Below are 16,432 nucleotides of genomic sequence, written 5' to 3' on the forward strand. Positions count from 1 at the left end.
TCCTGATCTCATTGCATCCATAGTAGCTGCTTGGAGAGACAAAATCACGGAGAGGAGATCTGCTTTCGCGTCTAAACTTCGGAAGGGAGAAATACTGGAGGAGCCTGCAAACCGGAGAGCTCAAATTGGAGAGCTTTGAAGATTCCTTTTCACGAAGTTATCATTTTAATTTCTTCAAATTTCATTGTAAATAGTTACTTTCATCCAATTGTTAGCAAAGATTAATGTTTTGATTGTAACTACAATTTGACTATTGATCAATGGAATAGTATTCATGATTTTATCTTATCTTTATTGGTTCAGAATACTTTATCTCAATTGTTACCGTTTTAATCTAGTATGTTAATTTTCAGCACATGATTCTAAAATTGAGCAAACATCGCTCCCTCAAGTGTCAGTCAACCTGCTTGGTCTAGACAGTCAACCACGTCTAGACTCATTCGTCAATTTGAACCGCTAACCTTACCTGAGCAATCTGCACCCTCTTTATCTGAATCATCCGAATCCCTAGAATCTGTCCAAATGGCTGAACCCAATGATGCGTTAGCTAAAATTCAAGAGATGATGGTGAATCTTACCCGGGATATGGCCTTTATGAAAGAAGAGATGGCCCAAATGAAAGCCCAGTCTAATGAAAAGGTCTCTACTTCTAGAGCAGCTGCGGTTCAACCCCCTCCCGTTATACCTGCAAATTTGAACCATCCTTTCATTTCACCAGTGGACGTCGACCTAGAAGAAGGGCAGTACGCTGAAGAATATTGCATTCCAGATATGGCCCGGTATAATAAGGAAAAGCAGGTAGCTGATCAATTGGAGAGGCTGACGAAAGAAATGGAAAGCTTGAAGCATCAAGGCCCAAAGCAGTTCGATATATCCGAGCTGATAATGTCTCCGAGAGTCACCTTGCCCCCTAAATTCAAAACCCCCGATTATGACAAATATGATGGAACTGGGTGTCCCCGGAATCATATGAGGTGGTTTATTGAGATGGCACAGCAGTATGGGCTAGCTCCTGAACAAATGGCCAGGGTCTTTCCAATGTCTCTTACTGGGGTGGCGAAGAAGTGGTTTCTACGTCGAAAGCCCGAAGAGGTGAAGACCTTGCAAAGCATCTCCAACAAATTTGTAGAGCAGTTTTCAATGGAGGAAGGAATAGAGGTTACCAAGAGGGACCTCAAGCAGTTAAAGCAAGGTCCGCTGGAGACCTTTACATTTTTTATCCGCCGTTGGCATCGAAAGTCTGCTCAACTGAGCGAGAGGCTATCAGAAGAAGATCAGATCAAGCTGGTGATTAAGGGCTTGTCGCCGCAGTATTTCCATTTTATGTCCCCTCAGCATTACACCGATTTTGACCATCTGATTAAGACTGGGACAAGGACTGAGGATGCAATAGCTAAGGGTTTGAGGGCCAGGCTTCCATCAGACATCAGGGAAGGAAAGAGACCCGTGGTCGTACAGAAAGAAGTTGACCACATAAACTATGTTCGCCCAGCGGCCAGGACTGTAACAGAGGTGGCGAGACCAGCGCCAGCACCAGTAGAGCAGAAACCTCAGAGGCACTTTGATCCACTCCCATACCCTTTACCTATGATTCTGAAAAAGTTGATAAGGGATAATAAAATCAGACTACCTGATGTTAGGCCAGTACCCAACCCGTTGCCCACATATTGGAGATTAGACCAATATTGTGAATACCACAGAAATTCGAGTCACCTCACTGAAAGATGTTTGGCCTTAAAGCATGTGCTCCAGACTATGTTAGAGAAGGGAAAGCTTGAGGTGGAAAGGCCCAATTTAACTCAGAATCCCCTCCCTAATCACCGTGCAATTCCTCCTCCTGCGACGAACGCCATTTTTGTCGAGGAGCCAGTTCTTGATCCATCCATTCTCATTTGTGCAATCACTCCTGATGAACCTTATATTCTAAGGTTTGATCCTGAAGAGATCGAGGAGATGGAAAGAGAAAGGTCTTATGCCCTCTGGAGGGGCAGCACCAGTTTGGCAGAGTCGTCCTCTCCATATGTCCTTCGATGTGAGGATGTTGAGGCAGAAAAGGAAACGCCTTATGTTCTAAGGATGGGTGATTTTGAAGAAGAGGAGGTAATTGAAACTCCGTATGTTCTGAGAATGGATGCAGATGATTTGCTTCTGTTAGAAGATCAGTGTGACGAGCTTCGCCATGTTACCAGGGATGGCCGTGTGTTTAAGCCCGCAGAATTGAGAGCAGAAAACCCTGCAGAAGCAGTAGAAGCAGCCGAGAATCAAGGGCAAAATAGGCCAAGTGCAGATGAGGAAGAAGATAATCTGTTGAAACAGCTGAAGAAGACCCAAGCAAACGTTTCCATTTGGGGTCTACTTATGTCTTCGTCTAAACACAGGAAGGTTGTGCTCAAAGAGTTGAATGCTGCTTAGGTGCCAACTGAGATCACTCCCGATGAGTTAGTAAGCCTAGTCGCTGTAACTAGGACTTCCAAGGTAATATCTTTCACAGACGATGATTTACCTCTTGAAGGGAGTGACCACGCCCGTTCACTTAAAATTACTGTAATCTGCAACAGAAAAAGGGTACCCGAAGTACTAGTTGACAATGAGTCCACTCTGAATATTTGTCCACTAAGTACCGCTGCGACTTTGGGCTTTGGGCCTGGAGATTTTATTCCCTCAGAGCAGGGTATATTAGCATACGATGGCACCCGGCGAGATGTCATCGGAACCCTGGCCACTGAAATCCAGATAGGAGGAGAAGATTTTGACATAGAATTTCAAGTATTGGATATTAAAGCTTCTTTCTTGCTATTATTAGGTCGACCTTGGCTGCATAAGGTCGGAGTTATCCCTTCTACCCTTCATCAAAAGTTGAAGTTTGTTCATAACAACAGGGTAGTGACTGTAAAGGGTGACCCAGATTTAGAAATTGGACAGATTTCGCAAGAGCTCGTAGTTGGGAGGGAAGCCGATGTCAGTTTGACAGGTTTTTCACTGGAGGTGTCGGTCATATCCATGAAAGAAGCCATGGGCGAAGAAGTTTTCTTCTTGACTAGCACCAACTCGAATGTAGTCAGGATGATCCGTAAACAGGGTTATATTCCAGGCGCAGGGCTGGGCAAATATCATCAAGGCCCTACTGAGTGGCCTGTGTTCAGAACTTTCAATGGTCTCTTTGGCCTAGGATATGAGCCGACCGAGCAGGAGGTCAAAGAAATGAAAAGATACATGCTGAAATGGGCCGGGTGTCGCCGCCGGGGATTAGAATTGCCTATGGGGCCCATCAGTCTGATCAGAAACGGCGTTTTCAGAAAAGAGGGGGCAGATTTTCCATTTTGCGGGTTTGCTGAGCCATGGACCGATGATGTGACAGGGCAGAGGTTTCCAGGCTTCGAAATTTTCTTTAACCTTGAGTTATCAGAAGCGCCAATGAGCGTGCGGATTACTGAGGAAGCACCAAAAACTGATTGGGCCAATGTTTTAGAGCCGGGCCGTCTGAATGGCATGTTTCAGATTGAATATCTAGTGGCAGCACTGGTTGGCAGTGAAACCGAAGCATCAGAGGTGGCAGTGATAGGCAGAGATGCATTCATTCTAAACCCCGCAGAGTTAATCACCCCAGCTGAGGGATCCTTGACCAACTGGACCTCCCAGGTTTTACCTCGAGTAGTCTTTCAGTATAGTCCCATTTTCTCAAAAGAGTCAGTAGTCTCTAAGTATACGTCTACTTCCGGGTCTGATATTGAGTTTGTTTATTCTAACAATTCTTTTGATGCAGGTACCGTAGAAGTTGATCTGGTTCCGGAGTCGGTGACGAGTCTCTTTCTAATAAGGCTGAGTCCAAGAATACTTTAGATGATGAGTTTATTTCTTCGACTGCACGTATGCCACAGTTGGCTGAGTTCAATGTTGAGTTGTCTGTTGAGTCTGTGAATACATCGTTAGAGTCCAATACAATGCCCGCTGTGGGCTATTCCATTCTTAATGTAACCAAATCTATGAATGAAATGAAAGACTCTTTTACATACATTCCTGTTTCTGTTTCTCCTGTTTCCATTTCAAGTACTGAATCTGCTCTTAAAACCGATAATATTAATAATGATAATCAAGATTCCCCCTCTGATGAGGATGCCGATGAAACTCCCCTTGAAATCAAACATATGATTCGACAAGATGAGAGTCGCCGAGCAAGACCGCTTGAAGAGGAAATTGAAACCGTAAATATTTGTGACGAAACCTTAATTCGGGAAATACGAATTGGCAAAACTTTATCTCCCGAAGAGCGTGAGGAATTAATCACTTTACTTAAGGAGTTCAAGGAGGTTTTTGCTTGGTCTTATGATGACATGCCGGGATTGAGCGAAGACATTGTCCAGCATCGATTGCCTCTAATCGCTGGCGCAAAGCCAAAGAAGTAAAAACTCCGAAAACTTAAAACAGAATGGGAGTTAAAAGTTCATGATGAAGTTAAAAAGCTATTGGAAGTAAAATTCATTCAAGTTGTTGAATATCCAGAATGGCTAGCGAATATAGTGCCGGTGCCCAAAAAGGACGGAAAGGTCAGGATGTGTGTGGACTTCAGGGACCTCAACAAGGCGAGTCCAAAGGATGATTTCCCACTTCCGAACATTGATCTTCTGGTGGACAATACAGCTGGTCATGCTCTGTTATCTTTTATGGGTGGGTTTTCAGGATACAATCAGATTAGGATGGCGCCAGAAGATATGATCAGGACAGCGTTTACTACTCAGTGGGGAACTTACTGTTACAGAGTAATGCCTTTTGGGTTGAAGAATGCAGGTGCTACTTACCAGAGAGCTGCGACTACTCTTCTTCATGATATGATCCACAAAGAAGTCGAAGTCTATGTAGATGATATGATCGTCAAGGGAAAGACTCGACCGGAGCATACTGTCGCTTTAAGAAAATTCTTTGAAAGAATCAGACAGTATCAGGTTCGTCTGAACCCCAGCAAGTGTGTATTCAGGGTTACTTCAGGAAAGCTACTTGGATTCATGGTGAGTGAAAGGGGAATTGAAGTAGATCCTCAGAAAATCAAAGTGATTCAGGAGATGGAACCGCCGAAGACCGAAAAGCAGATCCGAGGTTTTCTCAAAAAAGTTCAGTATCTGAGATGGTTTATAGCCCATCTGACTATGACCTGTGAACCTATTTTCAAGCTTCAAAAGAAGAATTCATCGAAGAAATGGACCGAAGAATGCCAGGTGGCTTTTGAAAAGATCAAGCAGTGTTTGTCCTTACCTCCTGTTTTATCCCCTGTCATCCCGGGTCAGCCATTGTTGTTGTATTTATCCATCACGGATACAGCGATGGGTTGTATGCTTGCTCAGCAAGATTCAGGGTCTAAGAAGGAGAGGCCTGTATACTACATCAGTAAGAAGATGCTAGAATACGAGGTGAAGTATACAATCTTGGAGAAGACCTGTCTAGCACTAGTTTGGGCAACTCAGAGGCTCAGACATTATTTGTTATCAAGCAAGGTAGTTCTGCTTTCACGGATGGATCCGTTGAAGTATTTGTTTGAGAAGCCTACTCTTACTGGAAGAACCGCAAGGTGGTTATTATTGTTATCTGAGTTCGACATTACTTATGTCACTCAAAAGTCTGTTAAAGGGCAGGTCATCGCAGAGCATTTAGCTGATTCCCCTGTGGAAGAGAACGCATTCCTGAAGGCTGAATTTCCTGATGAAGAGATTATGGATGTTGAAGAAGATACTCCAAATACTAGATGGACAATGTATTTTGATGGTGTAGTTAATAACCAGGGTCAAGGAATAGGAGCAGTACTCGTATCCCCTCAGAAGGAGTATATTCCTATATCTATCAAGTTGCAGTTTGAGTGCACCAACAACATGGTAGAGTATGAAGCTTGTATCGCCGGACTGGAGGCAGCTTTAGCTTTGCAGATTCAAGACATTGATGTGTTTGGAGATTCCATCTTGATCATTTGCCAGACTAATGGAAAATGGAAGACTCGGGAAGATAGATTGATCCCGTATAATGCATATCTGGAATCTTTGGTCAAGAAGTTCAGGAGTATTACATTTACTTACTTGTACAGAACAAAGAATCATTTTGCTGATGCTTTGGCTACACTGGCTTCTATGTTAGACATTTCAGCAACAATGGAGGTCCAGCCGCTTACAGTGCCATTGCAATGGGAGCCAGCGCATGTGAACGTTATCGAAATAGCAGCCAGGTGTCCAGATGGAAAGCCCTGGTATACAGACATCAGGAATCTCATATCTGGTGAAGGGCATCCGCCTGAGGCTTCTGGGAAAGAGTGCAGAATCCTTCAGAGATTAGCTGCCAATTTTGTCATTTGTGGTGGACAGTTATATCGTAGATCTTTTGATGAGATCCAGCTTCTGTGTGTTGATGAAGACAAAGCAGCTAAGCTTATCGAACATACTCACGAAGGTGTTTGTGGACCTCATATGAACAGAAAGATGTTATCTAGAAAGATCCTTAGACTTGGATTCTATTGGCCTACAATGGAAGCAGATTGTTTTGCCTTTGTAAAGAAGTGCCATAAATGTCAAGTTTACGCAAATCTTATTCATATGCCTCCCTCAGAGTTGCATTCTCTCACTTCGCCGTGGCCGTTTTCAGTATGGGGAATAGATATCATTGGAAAAGTATTTCTGAGGTCATCCAGCGGACATGAGTATATTTTGGTTGCCATCAACTACTTTACAAAGTGGATTGAAGCTGCTTCATATACTTCTTTGACTTCTACCTCTGTTGCAAAGTTTATCCGTACAAACATTATTTGCAGATATGGAGTACCTCATGAGTTAATCTCAGATAATGGTTCTCACTTCAAGAAGGAAGTAGCACACTTGTGTGAAGAGTTTAAAATAAAGTATCACAAGTCGTCTCCTTATAGGCCGCAGACGAATGGAACCGTCGAAGCAGCAAACAAGAACATCAAGGTAATCATCAGCAAGATGGCAGAAACTTATAAGGACTGGTCAAACAAGCTTCCTTATGCTTTGTGGGCTTACAGGACGTCGATCAGATCTTCTACAGGTGTCACTCCGTATTCTTTAGTGTATGGAATGGAAGCAGTTTTGCCTGTTGAACTCAGAATCCCATCTCTAAGAGTGATGATAGAGGCAAGCTTGCTAGAATCTGAATGGGCGAAGGCCAGACATCAGGAACTGCAGATGATAGATGAGAAGAGGCTACGAGCTCTGTATCATATCCAGGGGTATCAAAGGCGGATTGAAAGGGCGTTCAATAAGAAGGTTCGTGTCCGAGATTTGAAGCCAAGGGATCTTGTCTTGAAGTCCTATAGGGCATCGGTATTTGATCTAAGAGGGAAGTTTCGTCCAAATTGGTCTGGTCCGTATATTGTCGATGAAGTCCTGCCGGGAAAAGCCGTAAGACTCCTTGATGAAAATGAAGAAAAATTAACAGAACCTACAAACCTGGATCAGTTAAAGAAATATTACGCCTAAAACACTAGAAGGCCATCTTTGGACGACTTGAGCTTTTAAGCCAATAGCCCAGATTTCAAAAATGAAAACCCTTTTTGCTAAACTCCTTTGAGCCAAAAACAAAACCTCTTTATCAAACTTAAACCAGGGGCATCTTTTATGTCTTTCGTCATAAAAGATATTAACCTCGAACTACGTGGGACCTGATTCCCAATTTCTTTGGGGATACGTAGGCAGTCTGGAGGGTCCAGATTTGGTCTAATTGCTCAAAACTTACCAAATGTTAACCTGTTTGAACCCGCGCCTACCTAAAAGTCCTTCTGGTGTTATTGGCCCAGGTTTGTAGAGAAATTTAAAAAAAAAAGAGAGAAAAGAAAAATGATGGAGTCTTGGACCCGCTAGACTGGAAATTCGCAAGGGCGGTCTAAGCAAAAGTTAGGGTCATTCACCCGTTAAGTTGAAAACCCGAAAGGGCGGCTTAGGCAAAAATCAGGGTGTTGAGCCTGCTGGATGGAAAAGCTGCAAGGGCAGACAGTCCAAGCAAAAATTAAGGCTTGCGGTCCGCTGAATCGAAACCCTAAAAGGGACAATTCAGTGTGGCAGTGATTTCACAAAGGACAAAGCTTTTGAAAGCCGATTATGCTTCCGTTTTGGCATTACTTCAGAATCTGAGTAAGCGCCAGCATAATTTCTTTCGATACTTCTTCAAGTTAAAGTGGTTAAAACTAAGTAATCCAAATGAGGTAATAACCATGACTGAAATACCGAAAAGAGGAATGAAACACTTTTAGATACGGTATTCGAAAGATCCTAAGAGCGGTAGATTGTTACCACCTTAAACATTTATCAAATTAAGAAGCAAATTCAGTCTCTTTTAGAGTCTATGCTGTGCATTTGTCAAAGCTTTCGTCTATCATTTGTCAAAGTCCCGTTTATCGTATGTCAAAAATCTTTCATGGTCAGGTCAAAGTCAGGTCTTTAAAGTCAAGTTTAGCCTTTACTTCTCTTGAGGCTGGGGTGATAAACTTTAAAAGCAAGAAGTTGCATTTCCTGCGGACAGAGCCGAACAGAGCAGAGTTCAGAAGGGACTATTTTTCAAGTTTATTCGGAATGTTATCACGAAGTGTAGAAGGAAGAATGCTTTGAGCAAAACCCATTTTCTTGTATTTGTAAAAGCTTTGTAACCTCAAGCATTTCTTTGAAATGAAAGCCTATAGTTGAATCCTTGCGTTTAGCACTCTTATGAATCTTGTAATGGAAATAAAATCATACTAGGGGCATCTTTTACGACTTGGTTTCCCAAGTCATAAAAGATGTCGAACAAAACTTTAGGGTTGAGATGACTATTGTTATCAAATAAAAGATAACAGAAGCTTGAACACCCCCTTTCGAGCTAGGCTCCTTGATCAGTTTTTCAGAAGAATCCAATCCTCATTGAAAGCTGGAATTCAGTTTTGTAATTTTCAAAATATAGGCAGAGTTTTGGTCTGCTTGTTTAAAGGGGCCAGCGCCCGCAAGATTTCATCAAATTTCTTTAAGTTGTACCTTTGGTAAAAGTCATGTTTTCCTAACTGCTTCTAGCTATGCTCCGTTTTAACTCTTTTTCCTTCTCTTTGACCTCTAGGAGGTTATGTTAGGAGCGATTTGACTGTCGCTTCCAAAAAAAAAAAAAAAAAATTTGAGATATCATCCCCCATCCAGTATTGAAAGTTTGAGTCTTCTCAAACATTCTTTACCCGTTTTGAAATCCGGTATTGAAAATTTGAGTCTTCTCAAATATTCTTTACCCGTTTTGAATGATCTGGCTCTCGATTCCAGGATAAAAACTCGATGTATCATCATCCTATCCGGTATTGAAAGTTTGAGTCTTCTCAAACATTCTTTACCCGTTTGGTATTCCGGTATTGAAAGTTTGAGTCTTCTCAAACATTCTTTACCTGTTTTGAAATCTGGTATTGAAAATTTGAGTCTTCTCAAATATTCTTTACCCGTTTTGAATGATCTGGCTCTCGATTCCAGGATAAAAACTCGATGTATCATCATCCTATCCGGTATTGAAAGTTTGAGTCTTCTCAAACATTCTTTACCCGTTTTGAAATCCGGTATTGAAAATTTGAGTCTCCTCAAATATTTTTTACCTGTTTTGAATGATCTGGCTCTCGATTCCAGGATAAAAACTCGATGTATCATCACCCCTTCCGGTAATGAAAGTTTGAGTCTTCTCAAACATTCTCTACTTGTTCTGTAATCCGGTATTGAAAGTTTGAGTCTTCTCAAACATTCTTTACCCGTTTTGAATGATCTGGCTCTCGATTCCAGAATAAAAAGTCGATGTATCATCATCCTATCCGGTATTGATAGTTTGAGTCTTCTCAAACATTCTCTACCCGTCTTGTATTCCGGTATTGATAGTTTGAGTCTCCCCAAACATTGTCTACCCGTCTTTGTATTTTAGTATAGAAAGTTGAGTCTTCTCAAATATTCTTTACCCGTTTTAGCTCCCGAGAATTAGCCAAGTGATTCTTGGTTTAAATTGTCAATCAAAATCTTCATTCTTCAATGCAAGCACCGAGTCAAGAGTCGGTGAGAGGTTATCTCCCCTTTGCCTTCAATCTTTGAGTCTCATAGTGTTACTTTGTTATTTTACCTTTGTGAATACCATTTTAAAATCAAAACCCAAAAACTTGCTTTTCCTTATTTTCGGGCCGGCCAAAATGTGTTGTCTTGTCAGCTTTGCCATTCGTGTGACAAGCACACTCTGCCAAAGAGGGCATCTGTAGACACCCCATTTTGACCGAACCCTTTCACGTTTTGTTTTAAATAATTACCCTAATAAACTAGAGTTCCGAGGTCCCAAATTGTGTCCTAGATTAGCTTAGGGTCCCATCGGGCTCCCTGTAAAATTTCGTCAAGATCCGAGCACGTTTGCCTAGTAAACGAGCCGAGGTAAGTGTCGTGGTACAAGTTTACAAGGGTGGCAAATTAGCCAGAAATAGGGTTGCACTGGAACCTGGAAATCCAGTTCAAATTTCCCGTAATGGGTTGTCCAGGAAGATATAAGGGGCATACAGATTAGTATGTGCCAAAATTAGTTAGGGAGAATCTTTGGAAGCTTCCTAGGTGATTAGGCTTCCTTTGATCCCAGCCCCTTAAACAAAAAGTTGATTTGAAGGGCTAGGATCAAAGGGGTGAGAAGATATTTTGCAAGAATTTTCCCCTTGTTTGTCTACTTGGGCCGCCCCCTGCTGATATAAAGAATAGCCATAAATACCCTGGAGGTGGGCTGTCCATGGAAAGGAAGGGGATGTAAATATATCATTTCCCATTAGATATATATATAAAAAAAGGGCATCGAAGGGAGGAGGATATTTTTCATTTTTTTCCATCTGAGAAAAACCAGAGGGAGAGAGAGATACAGAGAGAGAAAGAGAGAGGGTGTCAACCGGAGAGGTCGTCTTCCCCAACCCCATCTCCGGCCAACAACATCAGTTTCTTCTTCTCCATCTTCTTCTTCCTCTTCCATCCCTTCTCAAAACCCATTTCCATTGCCATTTTCACCCAAACCACCAAACCCACCTCCCATTTCTCTGCAACTCCGGCCGACCTCCATTTACCGGCCATCTCCTCCGGCTCCATCTCTCCCACCTCCAAGTTCCGATTGGATTCTCAACCCAAATCCACCTCACCCATCTTCGGCCACCACCACAAATCTCATCTTCCCACCACCGGTCAACACCACCACCGCAACCTCAACCACCATCTTTGACAGGTTCCACCTCCAACCGGAGCTCCGACCAAAACCCACCCTCAATCACTATCATCATCTTCCTATTCTTCCTTTTCTTTCTCTTCTTTTTCTTTCTCTTCTTTTTCTTTCTTCCGGCCACCACCTCCATTGATTCCGGCAATCTTGCCGGAATCCGATCCAAAACCCTCTACCTCCATCTAAACCGCCACTACCATCCTCCCTTACCCAAACCCATTTCCTTTCTCCACCTCAATCTCCACCACCCATCTCCCATACTCCTCTCAACCCATTCCAAAACCCACCTCATTTTTGCAAAATCACAGAGAGAGAGACCCCTAAAAATCCAAACCCATCTTCCATCGCAACCGTTTCCTCCATTTTCACCTGCACCACTTCCCCATTTTCTCATACCCCATTACTTCTACCCCAAACCCGAAACCTCGTCTTCAGTCCCTAGCCTCTCCTCCATCTTCTTCGATCAACCACCGACGGATTTTCCAGTGGGTTTGCCGGAATCCCAGCAAGGGACCACCATTGCTGACCTCTGCCACCATGAGACCATCTCCACCTCCTTCTTCACAGACCCCCAATCCTTACCCCCAAATCCACCACCAACAGAGCCACCGATTCCATCCTCTCCGACTCCATTTCCGCCGGAGCTCCGGCCAAATCTCGCCACCACCTCTCTAAAACCCATCTCATTTCTATCTCCTCAATCTCTCACCTCCATTGCTAACCCACAGCCGAAACCCATTTTATCTGACCATCTCAACCCACCTCTGCAACTCCGGCCGGCCACCTCCATTCCCAGCCACTTCTCATTCCCATTTCCCCATTAAATCCGGCCCCATTTCCACTTCATCTCCATCACCTCAATCCTCCGCACCACCTCTTCAAACCCCACCTCCACCATTCCCAGCACCCCTTATATAAGAGCTCATATATTTGGAATGAAGGCAAGAAGCGAAGCTCACAACTTGAAAGAGAAGAGGTAAGGGCGTTTATTCATGGTTCTCTTCATAATATGTTGGGATTTCTTTTTATGAATGCTAAGCACTCAAATGATAAGGTATTTCAGAGATAAATTAGTTTGAAATTCATTTGATCAACAAGCATTAGTTCTAATTTTATCATATATATTGATCCCAGCGTGATCATCTTAGCTAATCCTGTCTAGAGCTTATTTATGAATTATTCCTGTGTTCTTCCGCTGGAATGTTAAAATGAGAACCTTAGCTTTGAAAGAGATTTATTTATGCCTACCTGTTCTGGAAGATAATATGAGTAAAAAAAAATGCTATTGTGAGGAATAATTGAAATGTTGATTCTCTTTGACATGCTCATCTTGCGTTCTGGTATTCTTCCCTGTGTGATTTGTCATCATTGTATAGAATTTTCAATTTATAGTTGAAATACTACTGTTCTTTGTGGCATGATCATACAAATACTGGCTATGATCATGTTGGAAGTTTGTGAAAATTTGTTAGTCCTCTACTGCTGATCATGTAGTGTTACATATTTATGGTTTGAGAGGAATTTGTATTCATTTTCAGCTAACAATTAGATCATTTCTTTCGAAGGGTCCTAACAAATGACCACCTTTTGTAGAATTATTTCCTTATTAATACCAATTTCATTATGGTAAATATATATATATATATATATGTATATATATATACGTATGTATGTAAGTGTTTTGTGGGTGTATATGTGCATAGGTGGCTGTGTTTGCGTGCACGTATATATATGTGTGTAGAGTTGTGTTCATCGCATATGTGTATCCATATGTGAAGATGTAGGTGTATGTGTATAAATTTTGGAAGCTTTTATGGGCTGGAGATAGCTGAAATGGTGGAGTGGACCTTTTACACCCATGGGTGAATATGGAGAATATCTAATCGAAATTTACAAGCTTCAGTTGGTGGGAAACAGCTATAGTTTTGATAAATTCATGAAATTGGTTTGTTCTTGAATGAATATATACTTTATTACAGCAGCTTTATCGCAAAATTTGCATGCTAGCTGGCCTGACTGTAGGTTCGCGCTAGGTGAGATGCCTAAAGCAGTAGCCATAATCAAGAGAGGCATTTATAGAAATATTGGCTTGTATTCTTGACCCCATATGCGTAGAGGACTACTCGATTGGAATTTAGGATGCTTGAATGACAAATTCTTCAATTGGATAGATGGATAGGTGATTTGGGAGGGTATATCTAACCAATTGTATTCAATTTATTCATTGATTTTTGGGAATTAAAATTATATGCGATTTATTTTGTATTAACTTGTTCCAATTTAGTCATCCATGACAGGTCGTGATAATATGTTCCCATAATCTGTTATAGTGTTACCCTTCTTCATTCTATAGAAATGAATGGTTTAGGCCATTGGTTTTATTACATCTTATCCGCATTCTCTGTTGCAAGCAGATCCTGTTCGATTAGAGTTAGCCCACAGGAGGCACACCTTGCCTCATTTACAGAGCCCCCTATTCGGAGAAAGCCCTGTCTCATTTAGAGATTTTTTTTCTTTAAAAGGCTTACCTAGCCTCATATTAGAATCCCTCCCTTTTTTTCTTCTAGAGAGTCTTTGACTCATATCTTTCCCCCTTCTTGGTACAGTTATTAGCGGTCTCTGACTTATTCGTCCCCTCTTATAGAGTTGTTAGACACCATTCATCTTGTCGGTGCCCTTTTTAATGTCATTGGTTAGAAGTTTGCCATTTGGGTTAGAGGCTTTTCATCTCTCGTTTGTTTAGGATTTTCCCTCGCGGGTTAGATATCTTCTCCTTTGGAGATTGATTGGGGCTTGTTAGTTTTGTTTTCGTCTCTTCGAGATTGTTCTTTTCTTTGGGATTTTAGTCCCCCCTATTTTTGATTTCTTTCCCCTTACGCTTTAGGGATCCCGTTTCCCTCTAAATTACTCTACCACGATATGGTGGGTAAGGAGGCTCTTCTATCGGTTCCCCTTTAGCTGAAGGGTGTTAACACACTTTTTAAACGTCAAAAATATAAAAGCACTTCAAAAAAACATTTGAAAACATAAAAAACCTTTAAAAAATCTAAAGTGTTGAGTTTTATAGCGTATTAGGAAAGTTTGTTCGAACTACGTTGGCTTGATCATCTTTCACGAGGTACGTATTGCCGCTTGGGATTCTTATCCCAGGTCCAGCCAAACCTTTGTAAATAAATCATTTAACCCTTTTAAAAATACCAAAAATCTTCCAAAGCATTGTTTTCAAAAAAATCTTCCTCTAGAGTTAGGGCTTTGTCCTAGATAGAGAGTTTTTAGAGTTAGGGTTTTGTCTTTGATTTGTTGTGTGCTTGTTGTATGTTTGTGTTAGAGTTAGGAGTTTGTCCTAGCTAGGAGCGCCTCTGTCCGGTCAGTTGGCGATTCACATCGCCGACTAATGACTAGAATATGATGCGTTAGTCAACCCTTTGTTTTCCTTAGGAAATACAGCCTAGTTACACATAAGTTGTAGGAATCACCTGCATTAGCTTAGGGCTAACCTGCATTTAGTTAGGGCATATACGGTGTCCTAAAATCTACAATTCACTGGAATTTAAATAATCGTTCAAAAAGCTTTAATAACTAGTCCGGTCTTTTAGATCGAGTCTAAGATAGAGGTCTAGGTGTCTTAGGCATCATAGTTTAGAATATGTGCGAAGAACTACGTTGGCTTGATTCTCGTGGAGGCGGGGATACGTAGGTTTCTTTGGATGAACACCAGACCATCCGAGGACTCGGGCTAAATCGTTTAGAGTCTTAGGATTTGTTGTGTTGTTATATTGTATATTTTGTAGTGTTTTCTTACTTTCTTCTACAGACCTATACCTTTAGCTGTAGCATGTATGTGTTTGTTCACCAGAACTTAGACACCAGTTAGGCATGTCACTCATAACCTAGCAATATTTAGGTGGCACCTCTTTCATTTATTTTTTGTGTGCTTATTATTTCTACTCTCAGAAAATGCATGCTTAGATAGACGACTCCTGAGGATTGTTCCCATTTCACATGATTTTTGTCCAAAACTCTTCAAGGTTAATAATAAATGGCATAAGAGACCAAGTGTTCGCACTCGGGCGAATTGGGGGTGCTCTTCAGACCTTCTCCATTCGTCATCAGGCACGAACCTTTTGTATCTCTGGTTATCCATTGCAAACAGAGCATTTGTTTTGGTTCCATGGCGCATCCATGGATGGCGACTCTGAGTTATTTTCAGATATATCTTGGTTTCGAGCCCTGGCTCCGGATCAGGATGTATCTCTTTCTTTTATATCGCCACTCATGCTATGCTGTGAGGGTGGCAACAGTTTCGAGAGTTCCTTGGTAGAGCTCTCCACCACGTTGTGGAGATCTAGAGGATGTAGGGACTCATTCCCTCACTCGTCCTCGGATCGGGGTCCACACTCAGTCAGCAAGCCAATCACCCCTCTTCCATGATTTTGTTAGCTGCCCAGGGTTGACATAGTTCTTAACAATTTTAAAAAAAAATGTGAATGGGTAAAAGAAATGAATGAGGTTTGAATTATTCGGTGGAATGTTACTGATTGGGTTAGTCTAGGTCAGGTTTGTTAAAATATTTGAGAATTAATCCCAAGCAATTATAGGTCAGGGTAGAATTTTAGTTTGGAGTGTCTAGGAGCAAATGAAATCAATGTTGTTTCATCACTGATTTGGTTGTATTGCTCATCTGATATCTGTTTTGTCATGGATCAAGTTTCATCATTGAATTGTTGTTAATTTGTTGTCATCAGTAGCTGTTGAAATCATCACCCTTTTTTTTTAAAGCATAAAGAACATTAACATCCATGAAAATACTAATTGGTTGTTGATCAAATGCATGTCCAAACTGTTGGAGTCTAGTTGGCTTTAATTCATTAGTTGAGCCATAATTAAGATGTTGATAAAGACAAGATGAATTTGTGCATATATAATGGGCATGGTCATACTCTTCAAGTAGATAGTCAAGGATAAATGATAGATCGTCTGTGTGAAATTGTGTTTGAAAATATGCCTGGTTGACTTATTCTACGGAATTATTTTAGGTTCAACATAAAGTAGTGAGGTGTCACTAGGTAAGGCCAAGGTATGTTATTCAAAACGTGTACTCTGATTGATAAATTTTTAAGGCATTAACTTTGGTTGAAAAAGGATTGATTACAATCTTAAACTTGTGTATGTTATGCATAATTCAAGTAAAATTAAAGCGGCTCGAATGAAATTTCCCATT

At 41.5% G+C, this 16,432-nt stretch overlaps 1 protein-coding gene across 1 annotated transcript; it reads left to right on the forward strand.

Annotated features, from left to right (window-relative positions):
* Positions 1–522: 522 nt before the first annotated feature.
* LOC143867983 (uncharacterized) lies at positions 523–9,096 on the forward strand. Its single transcript, XM_077376152.1, has 9 exons — positions 523–2,337; positions 2,413–3,795; positions 3,879–4,047; positions 4,678–4,757; positions 5,337–5,486; positions 5,610–5,839; positions 6,068–6,426; positions 7,078–7,313; positions 9,073–9,096. The coding sequence occupies exons 1-9, from the start codon at positions 523–525 to the stop codon at positions 9,094–9,096; spliced, it is 4,446 nt and encodes a 1,481-aa protein (XP_077232267.1).
* Positions 9,097–16,432: the final 7,336 nt, after the last annotated feature.

Source organism: Tasmannia lanceolata, unplaced genomic scaffold (assembly GCF_043159265.1).
Source record: "Tasmannia lanceolata isolate RefF3 unplaced genomic scaffold, GAP_Taslan_0.1 ptg000003l, whole genome shotgun sequence".
Classification (NCBI taxonomy): domain Eukaryota; kingdom Viridiplantae; phylum Streptophyta; class Magnoliopsida; order Canellales; family Winteraceae; genus Tasmannia; species Tasmannia lanceolata.